Source organism: Toxorhynchites rutilus, chromosome 3, assembly GCF_029784135.1.
Source record: "Toxorhynchites rutilus septentrionalis strain SRP chromosome 3, ASM2978413v1, whole genome shotgun sequence".
Taxonomy (NCBI): Eukaryota; Metazoa; Arthropoda; class Insecta; order Diptera; family Culicidae; genus Toxorhynchites; species Toxorhynchites rutilus.
Window position 1 is genome coordinate 220,199,592 of NC_073746.1, and position 23,847 is coordinate 220,223,438.

Genomic DNA, 23,847 nt, shown 5'->3' on the forward strand with positions numbered 1-23,847 from the left:
GGAATTGAGTCGGGACTTTATTCGCACCTTCTCCCGACTCATGTCCAATCACTGTTCGTTAGACGCGCTGCTTTTTCGTTTTAATCTTGCCGACAGCAATCTCTGCGGTTGTGGCCATGGTTACCACGATATCGAACACGTTGTTTGGTCGTGCGAGTTGTATCTTGTCGCCAGATCGAATTTAGAAAACTCCCTTCGGGCTGGAGGAAAGCAGTCCAATGTGCCGGTGAGAGATGTGTTGGCTCGGTTAGACCTTGATTACATGTCCCAAATATATGTTTTCCTTAAAGCTATCGATCTTCGAGTGTGATTGTTTATACATCCTTTTCCCCTCCTTTCCGTCCTTCGCGAGCTATCGGTTCCCTTCCTACTAACATTAGAATAAGTTAAATTGTAAATACATATTAGATGTAAGGATAGTTTTAAGAATTGAGTGTGAAGTGTCAGTGTGAATGAGAATGTGAATGTGAATGTGAGTGCGAGTGTAAACACACATCTCCTTACATCCCATCCTTTTCCTAATGAAAATGTGTCACCGTTCTAAACTCGAGTCGACCGCGAGTAATCGGTTTCCTATTTCATTAACCATAGAATTAAGGAAACAACATGTTGATATATGCTAGTTGAAATATAGTTAAGAGTTTGGCTCCTTTAAACTTATGTAACTGAGCCTGTAAAAATAAACGGATTAATAAAATAAAAAAAAAATCAATAATCAATTGCAAAATCGATTGTTCACCGCGCAGAGTTCATTAAAAAGTGCTTCCTAGTGTATGCGTCCACAGTGAAATGAACTACGCATTTTCGGAAAATATTAACGTTCCAGCAAGAACCTTCTGAAGCATTCTACAGAGAAACACGCGTTGACAACCGTCCATTGTAGAAAAATCTCGAGTCCTCATTCGAGAAAAATGCAAATTAACAATGATCCAAACCGCTCGAGTTGAAATATGGATGTGTGTACTCCTTATATACTTTCCACTCTGAAAATTCTCTCCATTCTCGCTACTCGGAAAAAAGAGTAATGATACAAATGAAGTATCCTGAAAAGTGGAAGAAATTCGATAATAAGTGCAACGTTGTTCCTTTGAAGCAAGCGTGTAAGTGTCATCCGGAAATCCGGTAAAGATAACAATGAGAAGGAAAACACTTTTTTGCTATCTCAAACCTCCGCCCTCCGTCCGCTCCTCATCATGGGCCACATCTCATGGAGTATTTTATTTGCACGGCTTGATGATCATTCATATGAAACGAGAAAAGAAAAAAAAGACCGTTAAGCCTTGATTTCATCTCTTCGCTTTCAAGCAGATTAAGTATATCATAGTTTTGTGCAAATGAAAATCCATTTGCTCGGTTCCCACCCAAGCGGAATCATGCCTGTTCTTTGCACAATCGATTCCGAATATCTATGCTTACTGTGGATGTGTATACCGGAATACCAGAGACAGATGATTCCACTTCACATCCGGCACAAAAATGCATCCGTAGATGGATGAATCCAGAGTGTAGGAGAATCCAGCATTAGTTTTTCCTCTTTTTCAAAGTGTTATCCTACATTTTATGCCATGCTTGACGGAACATTCGTAGATGCAATATCATGGTACTCCAAAGAGTAACATATCGTTGGATGCTGCTAGGAGCCCCATCTCTCTCATGGATGCACGAGAAAATCCTCCAACCCGGAGCCTTCGAGCAAATGGAAAGACGATATTATCGTTATTTAAAATCCGTGATCCGGTAATGGGGAACGCAAAGCAGATTTAAATTTAATTTAAAATTGTCTCGCTGGTTGCACGACAGTATAAGCCACACTGTTTCGTGGTAAGCATCCGTTTCAAGCCGTACTTGATATCACGTAGTTAGATTCGATAAGAAGCGGGTAATGTAATTTGTCCAATTGATGGGATCATGCATGGAAAATTTAACATCAAAGCGCGTTTTGTGAGGTAGCTGAACACAAGACATATGTTGTATGATAATTGTTTTACGATTTCTAACAGCTTTATTCGTAGTGCCAATAAAAATTAGTGAATAATTTTTTAACTGACGATACTGTCGAGAAGTGAATTTCTGGGGAACGTAGTGTCATATTCGGCTGTTTCCAAACGGTATACAAAATCAAATCGTGGCTGCGAACAGCAATCGGTGAGTTGAACTCGAATACCTGTAGAACTAGAGCGCATTGATTCCAAGCGTTAGATTGCATGAAACTTCTCCACTGTAAAAAAATATAATTGCACTTAATCTATAGCTAATCTAGATTAGATTTTAGTGACGATTTGATTTTATTCACTATCACTGAAGAACTAACTAAAAAGTGGAACGATCAAAATTGGGAAGAAAAAAATGCGTTTGTTTGGTTTAGGCAGCATTCTAGTCTAGAAATTTGAAAAAAAATTTAAAAAAATTCCTTCATATTTCTGTAGTTTAGGCATTAAAGAATGTACCCTAGAAAAGACTTATCGAAAATCCTACTATTTACCGAGTTAGAGCCATTTCAGTGATGCGGTATTTAATCTGGTACAAGTCGGACTCGATTATATACAGACTCGATTCTATGTGATTCGATTATATACAATTTTGGACTCGATTATATACAGTTTGGAAGAAAATATTTTGATTTATATTTCAAATATGGCTTATTTCAAGAAGAAATGTAACCTTCAGCGTTAGGATGAAGTTTAAGTGGCTATTTCATGTACAGTGGGGTAAAATCGTGATTTTTGAAGATTTTGCCAGGAATTGTGTATATCGATATTGCAGCCAAATTAAGAAAGATAGAAGTTGGGCGTCAAAGAACAAATTGTAGAGCGGTTAAAGAACTTCAATTTGATGATAGAAACAATCTAGTTTAATATAAATTTTTAGGATAAAATTAATAATAACACATTAAAAATTATTAACATTTATGTTTTTCATTTCCAAAATGTAATTAAAATCCACTAATTTAGTTTTTCCACTACTATATCCTGTACTAAATTTTCTCATCTTTATAATGAAAGCATCAGAATCGTCTTCCGTAGCGTACTTTTTAATGTAGAGCCAGTTTGAGGCAACAGAGTCCGAAACAAAAATAAAGTTCTATAACTCTGTCATACAAACTGGCAAAGTAAGTGGAACGAAGATGAATTGGGCCGGTGGTTTCACTCGATTATCCCTAAGGTTAGCCTCAAACCATGGTTCAAAAGTCTGGACTTGAGTCGGGACTTTATTCGCACCTTCTCCCGACTCATGTCCAACCACTGTTCGTTAGACGCGTTACTCTTTCGTTTCAATCTGGCCGGTAGCAATCTCTGCATTTGTGGCCGAGGTTACCACGACATCGAACACGTTGTTTGGTCGTGTGAGGTGTATCTTGTTGCCAGATCGAATTTAGAAAACTCCCTTCGGGCTAGAGGAAGGCAGCCCAATGTTCCGGTGAGAGATGTGTTGGCTCGGTTAGACCTTGATTACATGTCCCAAATATATGTTTTCCTCAAAGTTATCGATGTTCGTGTGTGATTATCCTTATATCCTTATATCCTGCTTTTATTCCTTTACGAGCAATTGGTACCCTTGCTATAATCAGGAGAACAAGTTGAAATGTAAATTCACAATAGATATACGAATAGATTTAAGAATTGAGTGTGTGTGATTATCAACATTGTAATAATTTCCTTATATCCCATCCTTTTCCTGAAAAATTATGTTACCCTTCCAAACTCGAGTCCACCGCGAGTAATCGGTTTCCCACATTACTAACCATCGATTTAAGAATTTTTTTGTATATATTAGTATATATATAAAAGTCCTGCGATATTTCCGCGAGGTGTCGTTGTAAGCGCGTAGTTCTAGTTGTATTCATTGTATCATACTATAGCTTGTTGGAAAGGTATTTTTGCGCGCTATAATATAGTCCTTGACAGTGTTTTGTTTGGTTAAGTCGTTCGTGAGTTATAGTGTCGCAAATATGGAGCAAAATAAAGAGAAAATCCAGAAAATCCGACATATTTTACAGTACTACTATGACAAAGGCAAAAATGCATCTCAAGCTGCCAATAAAATTTGTGCAGTTTATGGACCCGATATAGTTTCCATTTCCACCGCACAACGATGGTTTCAACGTTTTCGTTCTGGTGTAGAGGTCGTCGAAGATGCGCCACGCTCCGGAAGGCCTGTCGTCGAAAATTGCGACAAAATCGCTGAATTAGCCGAGAAAGACCGGCATAGTAGCAGCCGTAGCATCGGCCAAGAGCTGGGGATAAGTCATCAAACCGTTATTAACCATTTGAAGAAGCTTGGATTCACAAAGAAACTCGATATATGGGTGCCATACACGTTGACGCAAAAAAACATCTTTGACCGTATCGACGCATGTGAATCGCTGCTGAATCGCAACAAAATCGACCCGTTTCTGAAGCGGATGGTGACTGCCGATGAAAAGTGGGTCACTTACGACAACGTGAAGCGCAAACGGTCGTGGTCGAAGCCTGCTGAAGCGGCTCAGACGGTGGCCAAGCCCTCATTAACGGCCAGGAAGGTTCTGCTGTGTGTTTGGTGGGATTGTCAAGGAATAATCTATTATGAGCTGCTTCCCTATGGCCAAACGCTCAATTCGGACCTGTACTGCCAACAACTGGCTTGAAGGTAGCACTCATGAAGAAGAGGCCATCTTTGATAAACAGAGGCCGCATTGTCTTCCATCAGGACAACGCCAGACCACACACTTCTTTGGTGACGCGCCAGAAGCTCCGGGAGCTCGGATGGGAGGTTCTTTTGCATCCGCCGTGTAGTCCGGACCTTGCACCAAGTGACTACCACCTGTTTTTGTCCATGGCGAACGAGCTAGGTAGTCAGAAGTTAGCCACAAAAGAGGCCTGTGAAAATTGTCTATCCGAGTTTTTTTGCCAATAAGGAAGCGAGCTTCTATAACAGGGGTATTATGAAGTTGGCATCTCGTTGGGAACAAGTCATCGAACAAAACGGCGCATATTTGACTTAAAACAGATGATTGTAACTAATTTTATGAACAAATGAAAATTCAAAAAAAATACCGCAGGACTTTTTTGACAGCGTAATATATAGTTTTAAAAACATATTTAAGAATTTGGCTCCTTTAAACTCATGTAACTTAGTCTATAAAAATAAAAGAATTTAAAAAAAAACTGTCATTGTTGAAATTCAAACATATGCGTAGATGGATTTTTTTTTCATCAAATATGATCGTTTTTTCATTTGAGAAAGGTGTTTTCTGACTTTAAGGGGATGAATCAAAAATCAAATTTCTCTTTTATTTTCAAAATTCTAAAAATACATGCAAAAAAAAACAAATAAAAAAATTGTTTTTGAGTCGATTATATACAGGATTCGATTATATACAGTGAAAGAAATCAAAAACTAAACTATATATAATCGAGTCCGCGCTGTACGATCATAACAATGAACTTCAAACACGTTTTTCTTGAAACAAGTTTTTTTAAACTGGCGTACACGATATCTCAAGTTCTACAGAACCGATTCATGTCGAATTTATATGGATAAAATCTGCAGGCATCTCTCTATCGCATGAACCTCTAAAAATGGTGCTTTTTAAATTTTACTATTTAAAAAAAATGGAAAACGTAGGAAAAAACGTTTTAAACCGCATTTTGTTTTTCAAACGGCCGCCATTTTGTCAAAAAAGATGTTTTTGACTTGTCCGAGGTTCATGCGATAGCGGCTTCTTTACTGACTCAGAATCTGTTCGATTTTTTTGTTTCAGATAACCAGAAGGGCTCAAAGTGACTCAAAGTGACTTTTGTCACTCAGCACTTGAGTTTTTCACCCGAAACCCCCCCTTTTAGATTTTTCTCAATATTAACCCGAAATCAGCCATTCCATGCCAGACCGATATAGTGGTTCTCAGATTTTCGTAAAAAGTGGTAGTTTTATTCTTTATCGCAAAACATTAGACCCGTATTTTCTTTATTTTTTCAGTAGGGTGACCATTTCCATTTTAGGGTTGTCCGAAAAATCAACTTTTTTCTTCTTTTTTCCAAATTTTCCAATTCTTCCGACATATCCAATTAAAGCCAATCACCTGGTCTATTTTGAAAAAATACTACACCTGCAGAAAATTCAAAATCTGTTCTCGTTATTATTGATTGTATTCATTTTTTATTGTTTTCATAGTCTCGGGACAAAGGGGGCTCTATTTTTCATATTTTTTCAGAAAAGCTGAGGATTTTTCACATAACATATGTCGAAACGATAGAGGTGTTTTTTCGTTTTGGAGTCATGATTTTTCAAAGTTCACCGATGGTTCGAAAAATCAATTTTTTCCTCTTTTTTTTGTTTTTTTTGTGAAACCGAGTTGAAAAATGAACTCTGCGTATCCGAAAACATGCATTTTGATACCAAACACGATAAAAACTGAAAATGTTTAACTTTGCCCCTTTGCCCCTACCCCCCTTCGGGTTTTTTGGTGAAACCGCAGTGTTGGATTTCGATCAAAATCGAATGATACACAATGTGTCATGCAAGTAAACTCTCACGAACATATAACCAAATATGAGAGGATCATTCAGATACTTGTATGAATGTCAGTAATCACTTGTGTAATATTTAGTGATTAAACTAAGAGAGGAACGAAGACTGTTGATTGCATATCCGATCTGTATCATCATCGCATACCATTTTCGAAGCCTGCATACAAGTTTGAACCGCATATATCGTCCCATTTTACTATAGCGAAACCCACTGCACAGAAAAGTGCAAAGCAATAAATGATACAAGAAAAATTACGTCATCATTCAGTCACCATTTACGGAGAGCAGCGAATGGGAAAAGAGATAAAACGCGAGAGTTTTTGCTTCTCACTGTAGCGGTGTTGCTAGTAAAACTATGCGGTCTATATTAATATACATATTTCAAGGGATAGCAGCGTTAAAAATGGAAAATATAATCTGACTACCCTCCCTTAGCCTCTATCGAGCAAAATAATCATATAGTTTGCACTTTCTGAGACTTAAAAATCAGGATCTGCTACATTAGCTGAATATGAATCATTCGCTTTGCGTGGTCCGTAAGATTCTGCTGTTTCATGATGCATGGAGAGGTCGATATGCATATGTTAGAGGCAAAGAAGAAAATAAGCTTTCTGACCAAAAGCGTATATGATAGCTTTGCTTGCATGCTGGTGTGCAATAAAGTGCGAGCCGATGCAGAGTTGTCTCGTTCTCTTTTGTGTCGTGATTTGCAACACATAACAACAAAAGAATACCGCTGGGGGAAATGTTTCCTGAAAGATCATATTTGAACGAACGAAAGCGATTTTTTCAATGAGTGGATCATTTGGCAAACACTGTGAAACCGAGTTGAAAAATGAACTCAAACTAAAAATGTTGAACCTTGGCAATACCAGGACATGAATAGCTGTGAAGCTGCCTATCGTACGAATAGTAGAAGCAGCTTACAAGCAATACGAAAAAGTTTCAATCCAGCTAGCGAGTGGCTGATATGCCTAACATATACACATACAGCGCTAAACAAGAATGAAAAGAATCAAAGTGTTTAACGACAAAGAATATAAACGAAATGTCGTGAAACTTCACACATAAGCTAATGACAGATGAACCTCTCGAAACGAATTTTGATCATTTTAGTGGCGCTATCTGTTGAAAAATCTCGGGACTTTTCAGCCCATATAGTCATTATTCCACCACCGCCATCATGTATTATTATTTACCCTTGACATGGCGTAAAATAAAAAATGCTTACGTTCGATTCAATCATACACAATCACTTACCACCGAACGATTCTTAGTTATCATTTCTCACACTTATGGAAGTAATTTATTTGATTTAGGAGCAAAAAAAATCATATAACGGAATAAACGTAAAATAATTTGCCCAGGTGTAAAAATCGCTGCCGGGATGTGACTTGCGGTCAATGCGTTCCGGTACGGTGGTGTTGAAGATTACATTATTTTCTTACGCATTTTCATGTCGATCACTACACCCAAACTAGCGTTGCCAGAAAACTTTTCATCCTCGGCAGAAACAATGCCTTTTCGTGTCCTTAAGTGTCAAATAAGCAAATAAGCTTTAAAATGTTTGTATGTATTGGAGCAGACATCTCTTTCTTTTTCCTTTTGTCATCTCTTTTGGGATTGTACCAAAAAAGGCCATACAATGACAACGGGGATTGAACCCGAAGGCCAGATGGAATACAAGACTGTTTAACACGACCACGCACAAAGGAGATCTATATCCATCTCGGTCTGGCCGTGTATTTGGCAAACTATATGAAAACTTTGGTCTAGCAAATAATTCTCGTTGTGCAATTTTCGGTAATTCGAGCTTTAAATGGACAATAACGACGCCGGCCACGTCCTTACAGTCATCAGGGGAAGGGAAGGAATGTTAGTATCATATTCGCCGCCCGAAGGCCAGAAGGGTCGCCTCTATAGCGTGGTTCCCTATCGTTTATCATAGGAGGGATAGCTGTTAGTGGGGAGAGGTAAAAATCAGGATTCACTGAGGTAAGTGATGTGATCATGTGAAGGCGAACTATCGACCACTCGACGAAACGAAAATCCGAAAACCGCAAGTGTTACAATACGCTGCAGAGATTATGGTATCCTGAGAAGGAAAACCTGTAAAATAGATTGAACCGGCTTTTATTCTAATGTTCATCGTACCTACTTTTTATCGAAATTCAATCACTCCGGTGGAGATTTAAGCATTACTAGTCACGCCTATTCTGTATTGAACTTTAATCGCGACGACGGAGTGTTATTTTTGGGAAACCTGACAAGGTCATCGAGAAAATACCTCTAGAAACAATCGCCCTGACGATATATTCCATTATGAACTGCGCGTATGCTTTTTCGCCGTTTCGATTGGTCCCAGAGGAGCTCTCCCGGTCATTTCAGACATCTCCACGCCATCGCGATTGGATTCCTCCATCCGTGGGAAACCGAGAAGGCTACCGAGAAAAGCCATCCAAAATCAAACGGACCGGCAATATATTCCGTTAAATATTGGGGAGTAGCACATTTTCTGTTATTTTAATGTAATAAATCGAGATGCCAAAACATACGTTAAAAATTAATTTTGGGTATACATTGGAATGAAGCGAAGTTTTGATAATGAATGCATTCATAAATTTTTTGCTCGAAACGATTATGTTCGGAATTACGGTGCGTTGAATCCCAACAAGTGAGCGTTATTTTATGTGAGAATATTGAATTATCTGGGGTGGCATTTCGCATTTCGAAACGAGTGATTTTTGTTCGTTTCGACCACTTTTGCCATTATGAATCTCGAAGCGAGCGAAGTGAATAAGGCAGTAGTAGAGTTTCGAGCAAAGTTTGACATTACGTAACATTGTGTTCGAGCAATTTTCAACTCGAAACGAGAACAAATGTCTCGACAAGAAATGGTTGATCGTCGTATGGGAAAATGCTAGTGAAATGCTGATTTTAATGCTAAACCTTACATCAAAAAAAAATTGCAATTGCATTTCCTTTGGTCTTGATGTCTATTTGTACAAGTATGTGAGTATAAATACAATACTTTTATTTGAGCACTATGGAATCACAATCCATTTGTTCATTTTCCGTAGGCCTTAGAATGGGTATATGAGTACCATCAATACACCGGGTATCTTGAATTTGTCGAAGAAATATTGCTTTGTTTCATCAAACGATGTTGTATCCAATTCGATCCATTTTTAGCATTAACTGCTTTCTAGAAGTGGCATCATTTCATTGAACACTGATGGAACTTTTGGTTGAGCCATACCAAGTAAAAAGTTTTCTCCTTCATTATATTAATTTGGTACGGCCAGAAGTCAGAAGATTCAAAACGGCCGCTAATTTTAAAGCTGCAGGAGTAGTAGTGAAAGTTGTTTGGAACACGGTTATACTGCCGAAACCTTGAAACAAAACAATAGAATCATTTACATCGGAAACGTATATAAGACAAATTCACTCATTTTCACTTAGCGAAAGAGCCACTTTTATCCCCCAACTCTCACCTCTGTGGAATAAGCGTACTTTCTTCTTCACTATCACGAGCGTTTTGGCGATCTTTTCTTTTTAATCACAATTCTAATATAATTTCAAATTAAATTTGTTTTTCGGCATTGATATTTGCAATAACCATGAAGTTTGCTTTGTTTACAAACCCAAAAATTTGACATTTCTTTTCGAGACAAATTTAACTCGAAATCTAGTACACTGAGAATAATAACTCGAAAAAGATACATAATACTAAAATAGATTCGATTCGAGTTTGAATGATCTCGAAACGAGTTGCTCGTTTCGAAATACGCAATGTTATCCCTGTTCTCAATCATTTGCAATTGATTTCAGTTGTTCTCTGAAAGACACTGACATACCCGTGATCCCACGTTATGAATGGTCATGCCATTAGTCCATTCGTAACCAGGGGTACGACTAAAACGTCAAATCCCTCATATTGCCAGTGTACCCAATATTGCTGCGGTTTACTGACATTTTGGTTCAATCAATTACTGTTGTGTACAACTCGGTGCGGTTATATAGTCGAATAGTGGCTAACTTTAAACTCCATGTTAAATGTGAACACCTCCACGTGAAACCGAAAAATGAATATCGCTCATGCAGTTAGAATAAAGCTCGTAAATGATATGTTGATAAACAAATGACGCCATATTGATTTTGATTTTGGGTAGCCTATATTCAATTGATGTCTAACCCCTGTTCGTAACACAGGCAACAGCAAATGCTCTCTCACTTCCCACATTCCGTTTTGCCTGCCAAGATCGGGTCGATGAAATGTCAACAATCGACCTCAAATGCTGCCACCTTGCAATCGAGTTATCGACCTTTCATATGCATTCATCGAACAACTTGATACCACTTTTTCACCAACATGTGCAAGGCGTCGACCTGCTTGCAGCGCTGCTTGCTGCTTGTTTGTATTGGTTTGTTATTGAAAATGAAAAGGAAATACATTGATCGATTTTAATCATTTTATTGAAAAAAAATAATAAAAATCCATGTATAATAAAAATAAGGTATATAATGGAATCGGTGCATCCGGGTTGTCTGGATTGACGATTCAAATCCGACTGAGTACATTGATGAATACCTCCTTGCCCTTGATGACACAGATATGTGGCTGAGGAGGATTCTTCAATGTGCGTGAAGCACGGGATCTCCGATGGGGAAAATTGCTCGAAATACTATCAATGGCCAGGTCCTGCTGCTGTTACTGTTGATGCTGTTCCCCGGAATAGCACCCTGGACTTAAAGGATACTGCTGCGGGAAAGCTGATGCTGTTGGCTGGCGTGACAGAAGTGGAAATAAGCAATGTGGTGATGAGGGAAATCATCTTTCTCACTCGCCGATTGATTGAGTCGGAAGGATTCATAGCTGAAACAAAATAAAATGATTAGTAAGTGAATAGCAGAAATGAATTCCCTACTCACCAGTTATATGATCCGGATAAAAATGCGAACATTAAAATATCATGCGATTACGTTCGCTTACCTCGCCTATTTTCATTCTACTATACAACGGAATCAATGCATTCGGGTTCCTCAGGGTGGTAATTCAGCTGAGCAAGTTGATAAATACCTCCTTGTCGTTGAGTTTTCGTGTCTGGAGAGGATTTTTGAATGTGCGCGAAGCACGGAACCTCTAATGGGGAAAGTTCTTCGCAATACCATACCATGGTCAAATTCTGCTGCTGCTGCTGTTAATGCTGTCCCCCGGCATTGCCAACAGGGGTTGGAGGTTACTGCTGCAGGAAAACGGATGTTGGCTGCTGTGATAGAAGTGGAAATCCGCACTGTGGTGATGGGAGAAATCATCTTTCTCACTTACCGATTGATGGAAGCAAACGAGTCGAATGTATTCATAGCTGATAAGCAGTGTTTGGATTTCGATCAAAATCAAATGATACACAATGTGTCATGCAAGTAAACTCTCACGAACATATAACCAAATATGAGAGGATCATTCAGATACTTGTATGAATGTCAGCAATCACTTTTGTAACATTTAGTGATTAAACTAAGAGAGGAACGAAGACTGTTGTTTGCATATTCGAGTTGTATCAAACATGGCACACTATTTTCGAAGCCTGCATACAAGTTTGAACCGCATATATCGTCTCATTTTACTATAGCGAAACCCACTGCACAGACAAGTGTAAAGCAATAAATGATACAAGAAAAATTACGTCATCATTACGTCACCATTTGCGGAGAGCAGCGAATGGGAAAAGAGATAAAACGCGAGAGTTTTTGCTTCTCACTGGAGCGGTGTTGCTAGTAAAACTATGCGGTCTATATAAATATACACATTTCAAGGGATAGCGGCGTTAAAAATGGAAAATATAATCTGACTACCCTTCCCTTAGCCTCTATCGAGCTAAATAATCATATAGTTTGCACTCTCTGAGACTTAAAAATCAGGATCTGCTACATTAGCTGAATATGAATCTTTCGCTTTGCGTTGTCCGTACGATCCTGCTGTTTCATGATGCATGGAGAGGTCGGTATGCATATGTTAGAGGCAAAGAAGAAAATAAGCTTTCTGCACTGAAAGCGTGATAGCTTTGCTTGCATGCTGGTGTGCAATGAAGTGCGAGCCGATGCAGAGTTGTCTCGTTCTCTTTTGTGTCGTGATTTGCAGCACATAACAATAATAGAATACCGCTGGGGGAAATGTTTCCTGAAAGATCATATTTGAACGAACGAAAGCGATTTTTTCAATGAGTGGATCATTTGGCAAACACTGCTGATAAGACAAGATAAAATAATTAATAATTAAAAAGTCGAAATATATTTCATACTCACCAGTTGTATGATCCATTTGTTTTTGTTTGAGATGACAGTTTAGCGGAGTGGAAAAAAGAACCACCAGTGATGCCATTTGGTTTGTTTAATTATTCAGTATTTTCGACTAACGAACTATCCGCGTTGAAGATATTGGGGAATAGGCATGACAGTATGGATTTGCAGAAGGAATCAATACACTTTTAAAATGAAAATTATGAATGAACATGATTTTTCCTTAATCAAATTAGTACTCTATGTAAGTGAAAATCACCATTGCCTGCAAGTGGTGAAAAAACGTCATAAAAAATATGTTTTGAGATAATTTTATATTATAATGCCAAGTTTTTTTGAGAATATCTGAACGTCTATAGAAAATAATTCAAATTAGGGTCATGACAACGTACTTTAAGTTGAAAAAATTATGCCAAGAAAAAAATTTCATACAAATTTTAGCAAATATAAACTGATTCGGGCCGACTAATATGATAGAGAATAGTTTGCCTCATACAAACTAATGCCGTATCCAGATGTCGATACCTAATCGTCGTCATCGTGAATATGTAACAGCGTTACGGTCGTTGTTAGGTCGATGTTTTTTTCGTCGATTGGATTGTGGGTTATGATTTACAGTGAGCAAATAATGTAGCGATTATAATGCAACATGTCACGATGCATCGAACGAAGATAGAAAATATGTGACTGCGACATATTCTGTTCATTCGTCTTGGAACATTCGACTGGTAAACATCGATGACTAGATGAGTCTCGGCGAAGAATTGAATGCCTTTCTCAAGGCGCGAGTGTAGAAGAGTAACGGAAATGTAGAGTTTTCACCAAGGGCCTTTCTCAAAGCTAGAGACGAATGAACTGAAAAAGTTTGAAGTCTCTTTAATTGAAAATCCTTCCTTCCTCCACCCATATTATGTTAGTTAATTTGGAAATATTGCTACTTTGCCGATCGCTCGCCTATCTCAGTGCAATCATTCGATGAAATAAATTATGCGTCTGTTAAATAGAATAACGGTTCTACTATGAGGAACGCGTTTGTACGCGTGTCAATTCGGAAAACTTAAACTTAACTATCGGCCTTGAGGAAAGTTATTCTGGAGCCTCGCTGCCGCTGTCGACTCGTCATTAGCTGGATGACTAATTTATTATGTCTGAAGTATTAGTTTCATCTTCTTCCTTGTTTGTCTTTGTTTGTGAATTTAAATCTTTCGATTCTTTCGTCTCCGATAATTGAATAGAATTTTCTCAGATGGGTCAGTTTCTTTCAGAAGCGTAATCAAATTGGTTCCTTACGATTCTCTCGAATTAACATGACTGTTTGGCTTTGACCTATCATCGTATGTCGGGCTCGAACAACTTTGGTATGCTGATAGTCCAGCAAAAAATAACAGATATGGGGGCTGCACTAGAGGAAAATGAGCCTTGTTTTGTTTTGTCAATGAAATATAAGTGAGTAAAGAAAAAGTTAGAAAAAAACAGGTTGAGAGCCATTCTTTATCAACTGTTATTTTGGTCAAAACAAGGAAATGTGGCATTTTTGAAGATGGATGTTTCTCCAGGCGGTTGTGTCCCATTCATCCAAATACCATTCACCCGAAACATGTTTCCCCGACATTTACCCGAATATAACACATACCCGAATGACATTCACCCGAATGCGACAAATACCCGAATGAACATTCACCACAATGGAATGTTTACCCGAATGAAAAAGCAAAAATTCCGACAAATCAGATTATGAGTTTTGTCAAGTCTCCTGTTACGAAGTAAGATGAGAAATTGTAATGAGGAAATACGAAAACAGATGTTGAAGACTTCGCTGTGTCATTTTTAGAAATCATTTTTAGAGATGCCGTCTTCTTTCTTTTCCGAATTGCTCTTGAAGGCTAAGAGATCATTCAGAAATGAGGAGGGGTTATGAAATATTCCGAAAATTAAGCAGATAACTTTAACGGAAAAATTTAAATGAAAGTGTGAAAAAAATAGATAAGAAAAAATGGTACTTACGTATTTACCACCGCAGCGCGGTTTTTAACCTGAATTTATTATTTCGTGATGAAATTTCTTCTGGGATCAATGTAATGGGGCGCAGTCCCCATTCAACGAGGATAAGGAACCGAGGAAGCACCGACCCGCTATCAGAAGCGGCGGCCTCTCGCAAGCAAACCTGTGTTCCACCGATTGCCCGGTTTGTTTGAAACAGAGGTATACGTTTACCTGGTGCATAACGTTTGCCCGGTTGATTATGCATCTCATGTACGTCATGTCGGTTCCTTATCCTCGTCAGATCTGGTTTCGCCCCCGTTACAGTAAACTCAGAATGAATTTTATTGCGAAAAAATAAATTCATAATCAAAATTGCACTTCAGTGCCATAATACGTATTTACAAAAATTGTCATTTTTAAGTAAATTTGTTTTTTTAAGTAAACTGGCTGCGTCATCCATATGAATGAATGAAACTTCATAATACATTATAAAACTGCATTCTTTCTCTTTTCATTATTTCGAAAAGGATTTTATTCAACGCCACTATTTCGAAATAATACTTTTTGAATGGAAATGAACGTATGGGACAAATATGATCTTTATATAACACTGATCAGAAATAAATATACAAATGCGTATTATTCGATTATATTATTATTCTTTCGTGCACCCGTGGCCGATTGGTTAGCGTCTCACATTATCATGCCGGGTGTTCGGGTTCGATTCCCGTTCTGGCCGGAGGATTTTTCGTCAAAGAAATTTCCTCCGACTTGCACTGTGGTCACGCGTATTCTAGAGCTTGCCCCTCGGAATACATTCAAGGCGTGTTATTTGGCTTAAGAGATCTCAACTAAGTATTAATGAATGACGCTAGTTAATGCATATGTTGAGACGGCAAAAGTTCCACAGGGAACGTTAACGCTATTCAAGAAGAAGATTATTCTTTCGTATAAGTGTCGCATTCGGGTAGATGTTACATTCGGGTGAATGTCTTTCGGGTGAGTGGGTTTCGGGTAAATGTGACACTATCTCTCCAGATTATAACCCAGCTTTGGCGGACCTGCGTTTGTTGCTCGGTTCAGTTTATACGCGTTGCTTACTGAAGTTCAAAACCTCTATGAAGTAAACAGAAGAGAAAATGCATGTAACATTGCACCAAGCGAGAAGTATAGTTTATTTAAATTTACGGTCTTCTTTTTTTCATAATATAAAAAAATATATATATGTTTTTGAAGACTACAGTAAAGTTACAACAAAATCACGTATATGGTCACCAAAAATTCTACAAAGAGTTAATTATAAAATTCCGTTCCTCTCTGAAATAATATCGAAAGTTATAATCGAATTGAATGCAATGAATTCATAGTCTTACATCAACAGTTCGGTCGTGCCTTTGACATCGCCCTCCTATTTTTTATGTATTCCTCTCCAAATGATGCCAAACGATATTTTGTGCGATGTTTATCTCCTAGGCAATCGAAGCAGGGTTTACATGACGACGATTTCCGTTATGTGATCGACATTTTCGACAATAAGTCGACCAAATCATACGACATTTTAGACATCAAAATTATCGAGATGGGTTCGACGATACAGTTACAGTACAAAAAAAAAGACAAATCTACTATTTTGTAGCAGTATTTATCACACACAACACGGTAGCATATCAGTAGCAGTAGCATTTCAAAATGAAACACGCCAAAATTTAAAAAAATCGTGGACAGTTTTAACTTTTTTGTTACTTTTTTGGGGATAATTTCATGGAAATACTGACCGCTGCTACACTTTAAATGACAAAGCAGGGTTTTTAATATAACAAAAATCAATGATTTGCAAACGCTATTCGATGTTTCCCTTATAAAACGGCCATGTAAACTGAACTATTTTTTCTTTTCGATTTACCACTTGTCACGGATCCCACTTTAGCAGAAAAAACCTTTGAAAAACGAACTTCGAATAAACACCCCGTTAACACGAAAATAAATATAAAATATAAAATTACTGTTGGCCTAAACATAAGGCTACAAAAATTTATTCTCAAAGCAGACGCAAATAACTCATGATTTTCTTTTTTCCAGAATCTGAAAGATCAAATATTAACAACTAACATCTGGCTTGAACATGTGAGTATGAGTGAATCTATACACAGGCGCACACTAGGCGCACGTTAACTGGGTCGCAGCCCAGTCAGAGAGCAATTATCGATAATAAACATCATATTTTTTTATCCCATTTATTTATTTACTAGCTGACCCGGCAAACTTCATCCTGCCCATCCTGCACGTTTTCTTGCTATGAGCAAGTTCATGGGTCCAATCGCAGTACTGTTCATTGATTGTTCTTCTAATCGACCCCGTTGAATTTAACTTTTACTATAAAATTTCTAGTATTTCTAACAAAACTAATCATTATAATATCAGATTATTTTGAGACACAATTCTCGTTCAAGATTTTTCAACCACTTGCAAATAACATGTTTCTCCGTTACATGGAATAAATGTTTTATACAGAAAATATGATAGAATAAAGACAGCCTTAAATGGTTAAATTCATTCCTCGAGTTCTGCTCTTATCAACACATCCGGCGATCCTTTTTTTTTATATAGATTTCTATATAAAGATGTAGGAGTGTGTTTCATCACATTAAAATCTTTTTCCATTTGGTTTCATTCTCGAGTAATGCAGAAATTTGTGTTTCATTTATATGGTAGTATTGTACACACATTGTACACTTCCATAGTTAGGTTAATATAACACAAAGCATATTTGTCTGAAAATAGCAAGTGCAAGAGACTAACCATGTTTGCCATTAAATTCTTGCTCGTGGCATTCATTTTCATTTTATATTCATCCCCCCGCAAAATTATTTCTTTGTATAGACCACACCTTTTATCTCACTCTGTTCCCAGTTGGTCCTCGTAGAAATTAACAGATGACCAGCAAACTGTATACGTACGTGTGGGAGGGTGTGTATATATATATATATATATATATGGATGTGTGTGTGTTTGTTTTCGTGTGTATGCGAACAATTCGTAACGTTTAACGTTCCCCTTCCTGCTGACGGGCTATGCACATCACACCGAGAAGAGTGGCCCACGGTATTAAATATTTTCCCTGTCCTCTGCGTCTTTGCGGCGGTCTTTTTTGCAGGAATGGCAAGACCATAAATTCAAATGGGATCCAACGGAATACGGTGGTGTGACAGAGCTGTACGTACCGTCCGAACATATCTGGCTGCCGGATATTGTGCTTTACAATAAGTGAGTATTGTGTGATATGTTAATCTACCATCATTCTCTAAATAAAGGTTCAGATTTATTTTCTATTTCACAAAAATCGATTGCTGTCTGCACTGGCGAAGATGTCTTTTTTTAATTACCTAAAACCAAAGCGTATTTTAGACATTACGTAACGCGTATACAGCTCCCAATTATTCGAGATAAAAACTTTCGTGTTTTAATTACTTCTTCCTTCTTACTGTTATGATTGAATACAAACAGTACACGATGGAGTTATGATAGAAAAAGGTGTACAAAAGAGGCTGACTTAATCAAAACATGGTCGGTCAATGAAAGGCGTCCACTTCTTTCAGAGCAAACTTGAAGTTCACAAAAAAACTGAAAGTCGACCTTTATATTGATTCATGTTTCGGTGGGCTGTCATTTAATACAGAAACAGGACACTGAAATACATTGGAACAAAATCAGAACATAAATAGAGCTTAATGAAAAAAGCCCCCTTTTACTACAATCCCCGTTTTTAAGAAATAGAGTAAATAAAAGCAAAAAAAAAAACTTTACTGTTCCTACTTTTTCTGTATTCAATGAGAAAAGTGTAGTATGCAAGAAAATAGCGAGGAATAAAATTTATTTCCTCATTTTCAATAGCTGCTTCATTCTCACTGTTAACGGAGCCAAACTTCGGCAAGGCAATTGAAAAGGAAGCTGAAATGAAAGGCTCCTCTTATTGTAATTTAATTAGGCAACCTTTATGGGAAACTTTTTTTTTATTTTCCCGGTTATCTCTGCCATCGCAGTTCGCGGTGGTTGTCACTGTTCCATGAACGGACATTTTTTTGTTTCGGTTTGACCATCGAGGCAGGAGTGTGACTTCTTTCGTGACTTAACTGTAAACATGAATGATTAAAACAAATCTGCCATTCTATTAAATTGGGTCAGATGTATCTTTGGATCTATCACACGTACCTGCTCACTGTGAGTCACATAGCCAAACAAATTTTACTTTTTCTTGGGATTCATTACGTTCAGCTGTTCACTAAAAAGGATTGTCTAAAGTAAAAAATCGCCATAAAATTGAAGCATGAAATTATGTCAAGACAACGTCTCTAAGGCAACAGCAGAAAAATGTACAGTTAAAATTTGACGGTAAATCTCGTGGATAGAAGGATGTTTTCATAGAATCATACTTTTATCCCAGAAAATGGCAATTTCAATCTGTTATGGAGTATGTTATGTTATAATCCTGTTTTTTTTTAATATAGCATGAAGTTGAGGTTGTGCTCCCTTGGCCGAGTGGTTAGCTTCATAACTAACATGCCGGGTGTTCGGGTTCGATTCCCGTTCTGGTCGGGGGAATTTTTCGTCAAAGAAATTTCCTCCGACTTACACTGTGATCACGCGTATTCTAGAGCTAGCCACTCAGAATGCATTCAAGGCGTGTTATTTGGCATAGAAATCTCAACTAAGTGCTGATAAAAAATGACGCAGGTAATACTACGTTGAGACGGCAAAGTTCCTCTAGGAACGTTAGTGCCATTGAAGATGAAGTTGAGGTTTCTTGATGATATTTTCATAAGCGAATCCTTGAATAATTAACAAGATAGGTTTATGCAAAAAAAAACCAAAATTACTCATTTATCATCCTGATAGAACACTTCCAAGAACCAATTGCACTTGAAATAGAATCAAGTTCATCTAAGCACAAGACCAAATATCACCTTCAACTTCAGAATTCAAGCTTTTCCAATAGTTTACTGTTGGTGGAAAAGTTTGGAAGCAGTTTTAACGTTGCATTTACAACGTCAATCAATCGTAAAATTTTCCATGGAAGCAAAAATATCCCGAAACGGAGAGATCGAAAACCACAGGTATAACAAAGCAAATTGCAGTGAATGGTATCCAGTCGATAGGGAAAAAGTTGAAATTTAATTAACTCCCACTCTCAGACTCTGTCAGATTCGACAGAAAATTTATATTTCCAACCAAAGTTCGAGAAAATTCAATTAAAATTTCCACCTAACCAATGCATTAAGTCTATCAAACTAAAAATCGCGGCACTCGATGTGTTAATTTCGGCGAATTCAATGCAGGCTCGTACATCGCATATCGATGTCATTGGTGCCGAATTCGGTGCACATGTTCAGATTGTGTGTTTCCCAGTATTAAAGTTGTTTCATTCTATAGTATGAGAGGATTAAATTTATCAATGGGTGAATAACGAAGTCCACACCAAACACACCCCGGACTCTGGTAATATCTGCATAACATCTGTTTGATTCCTCAACATTTCGTTATAGCAACACACCACTGTGGATAAACACATCCATTTCTTGACAGTTAATTAATTAATCGTAATACATTCATGCGGGAAACGATGAAATAAGAATCAATCAAACTTTCCTTTCAATACGAATCTGTGATAATTATTATCATTCTTAGACTTTCGAATTCTGCATAGAATTAGTCTAAACCAAATTTATTTCGAAAAAAAGAATGCTGCAATTAAGGACAGAGATGATTCACATCAAACTTGCTCTTCTGCCTTCACTTTTCTAATGAAGAGTTAATCAGTTATTTGAACTTCTTTAAAAAAACTCATTTCAGATAAGTTAACTTTTGTTTTTATTTTGAATTTTTGAGTTTTTAGTTACATTTATTCCGTGAAGTCTGGAATGAAAAAACAAAAATAGCTTTTATGAACGAATCGTTCATAATTCGAATGAAATGTTAAGAATTTTGGAAAGACCCCAAATACGATTCTCAACAACGGGATTTGTGATTCGATATTAAATGCGATATCTTTATGCGAAGAACAGAACTTCACATACACTTTCATTGCATCGAGAGCATTCCACGTGAGCACAGACAACATTTAAGTTGTGATTTTTGCTTACATAGCACCTAAACCCAACCAGTAACAATACTAATGAAATCAGTTTTCGCACAATATAATCATGATATATTTCGTGTGAAATTCATTGTTAAATTAAATCCTATTTAAGACCAGCCACAGTTTCACTAAACTGCAATGGTTTGTATTTTAATCAGTGTCGCTATACAACGAAACAAACCAATTGAATTTGGCACATACGACTCGGGTGACTCTCAATCAAACATTTATTGATTATCGACATCGACAGCTATGGGGTCGAGGGGTTTGAAAGGTACAGTTGATTGCATCCACTATTTAAGATAGTGCGGAAAATGTTCCGATAACTTTATGAATATTCATTGTACCACACACCAAAATTTTGCCCCGTATGATAGAAATGCGAAATTATTTATTGTTTTTTTGGAATTCTACTAAATTTCGCACCATACGCAAATTTATCCATTGACATTATGCATCATTTCTCTTCCCAATCGCACTACTTTAATGGCATCTTGTCTAGTCGATTGCATCAATTGCACCCACCAGACATAATGACAAACATATCTTCGTCACACTACGCGATTCTTACAAACCAAAAATATTTCTTTTCACACGAAAAATTAACTCGTTGAAGAACAACAAACGGTAGAGGAGAATGGTCATACAAAAAAAAATGGGTGGGTTATATCTATGATATAACCGCAAGGTTGACGTGGAACTACCTTAGCTTAGCAATCATTCGTTTGTATTGACTAAATTCTTGATTGAATGAAACAGTTTCCAAATTCAATTGAGTTCAATATATTTGCTCTGTGAGTGAAAAAAATGAACAAATGCCATGTAAAGTCAATTCATTTATTGTGATTGATTGTTCTTCGTTACAAGTAAATTTAATGACGGACCTTTTACGTTTGGTATGATGACTAGAACAAAATATATGTACGGAAGAATTATCAAACGTTTGATGAACCAGCCTAAGGCTGGAAATCTTTCCAATAAAGACCAAAAAAAAATATCAAACGATTATTTTATTTTACATTTCCCTCTGAAGTTTACATCCCAAAAGTGTACATACTTCTCGAATCTCGAATTTGCTTGAAACTGGGAAGTTCATTCGCTTCTAGTGTCTGCACGATTTTCCCAGGTTCCTAAGTTTAGAAGATCATGTTAGGACAGACATATTCCACTCTGCACAAAGGCAAGCGAGGACAAAAGTACTCGCAGTTTGCATTTATTTGCAGAGCCGATTTCCCCAGAAACCTCGGTTTTGAAGTCTGTGTTAGGAAAACACATTTCAATCGGAACAAAAATACCCCCGATTTGTATGAATTCGCAATGCCGATTTCCCCACGCTCCATGGATTTGAAGTCTGTGTTAGGGAAACACATTCCAGTCGGAACAAAAATACCCCCGACTTGCATGAATTTGAAATACCGATTTCTCCAGGCACCTTGGTTTAGAAATCTCTATTAGGGAACACATTTCGGTGGGAACAAAAGCTCCCCCTACTTTCGTGTGTTTGCAATGCCGATTTCGCTGCTTGGTTTTAAAATCTGTGTTAGGGAACATTTTTCGATGAGAACAAAAGTCCCCCTACTTTCATGTATTTGCAATGCCGATTTCCCCAAGGCTGCTTGGTTTTGATGGCTGTGTTAGGGAAACCGTAAATCGGGCCAATCAAAGCGATGCAGTTAGGGCGTTTAGATAACGCCTAATATTTTACAGTTATTCAATTGTTTATCTAATGTAAAACAACATTTTGTTAGTTGCGATAGATGCGTAGAAATATTCCCTATCAATTGATGCAAACATCTCTCCTATCCAGTACGAAATTTTCGAGCTATAAGCATTCGAAATCTTTCATTTTTTCCTGCATGTTCTGTGTTTAGGTTTTCATTTTACCCTCCATATATTCCGGTTAGACGTAGTCCCACGTCAAAATATTAAACCGGCATTTTCTCATTCCCCCCTTCGCGTACGATTTTATTTGCAAAAGAGCGACCCAAATGCAAACGCTTCGATGGCGCACGCATCGAGTAATTTCACTACTCTGCAGAGCATTTCAGTGCTATGCAAGCGCACCACGAGAGAGACTGGATGTTGTACGTTTTGGCACAATCATTCCACATCGAGCGAGACTCGATGTTGTACGTGAAAGGGTTAAAGGTACACATTTATTGTTCTCGAATGGTTCGAAATATTTACTTTAACCCTTCAATACTCGCGCATACGAGCTGACAGACCGAGAATTAATGAGGTGGCTGAATGTAAATAAATACTAATAAAGCCTAGAAATACACAATAGCAATCGATCACAGAGACACGTATAGTCATTGAGTAAACGGATTTTCTTTTTTGTTGCGCGCGAGTACAGGAAAGTTAAAATAAAAGTAATCGTCATAAGAAACCACACACACATATGTCGGACTCGATTATCCGGAGACTCGATTATCCGGGATTCGATTATCCGGAATTTTAGACACGATTATCCGGAGTATTTTATTTTAGATTTTCGGAAATTTTGAATAATTTGTATAATAATTCTATATTGAATAGCTCATATGGGTATCAAAAGAAAGGGCTTGATTAGTAGAATGCAGTTATTTATGAAAAATGCAAATCCAAGATGGCGGCTACTACAAAATGGCGGATTACATATTTTCTCAGAACCCCATCAATATGGGTATCAAACAAAGGGCTGGACTAGTAAAACACAGTTATTTATGGAAAATGCAAATCCAAGATGACGGCCACTACAAAATGGTGGATTGCATATTTTCTCAGAACTCCATCAATATGGGTATCAAATGAAAGGACTCGACTAGTAGAACACAGTTATTTACGAAAAATGCAAATCTAAGATGGCGGCCACTACAAAATGGCGGATTTCATATTTTCTCAGAGCCCCATCATAATGGGTATCAAATGAAAGGGCTTGACTAG

The 23,847-nt window shown here is 37.5% G+C and overlaps 1 protein-coding gene and 1 long non-coding RNA gene across 2 annotated transcripts in view; one reads left to right on the plus strand and one right to left on the minus strand.

The window, feature by feature from the left end:
* The window catches only part of LOC129775292 (acetylcholine receptor subunit alpha-like 2), a 93,931-nt gene that overhangs the window by 13,366 nt on the left and 56,718 nt on the right, over positions 1 to 23,847 (plus strand). Inside the window, exons 2-3 of the mRNA XM_055779856.1 lie at positions 16,869 to 16,913; positions 17,944 to 18,053. Coding sequence (XP_055635831.1) covers positions 16,869 to 16,913; positions 17,944 to 18,053 — 155 coding nt within the window. The remainder of the gene's footprint in view (positions 1 to 16,868; positions 16,914 to 17,943; positions 18,054 to 23,847) is intronic.
* LOC129775293 (uncharacterized) lies at positions 10,965 to 11,873 on the minus strand. The gene is made up of 2 exons (XR_008742915.1): positions 11,439 to 11,873; positions 10,965 to 11,382 (listed from the first exon to the last, which is right to left on the minus strand). It is a non-coding gene; the product is annotated as an uncharacterized LOC129775293 (long non-coding RNA).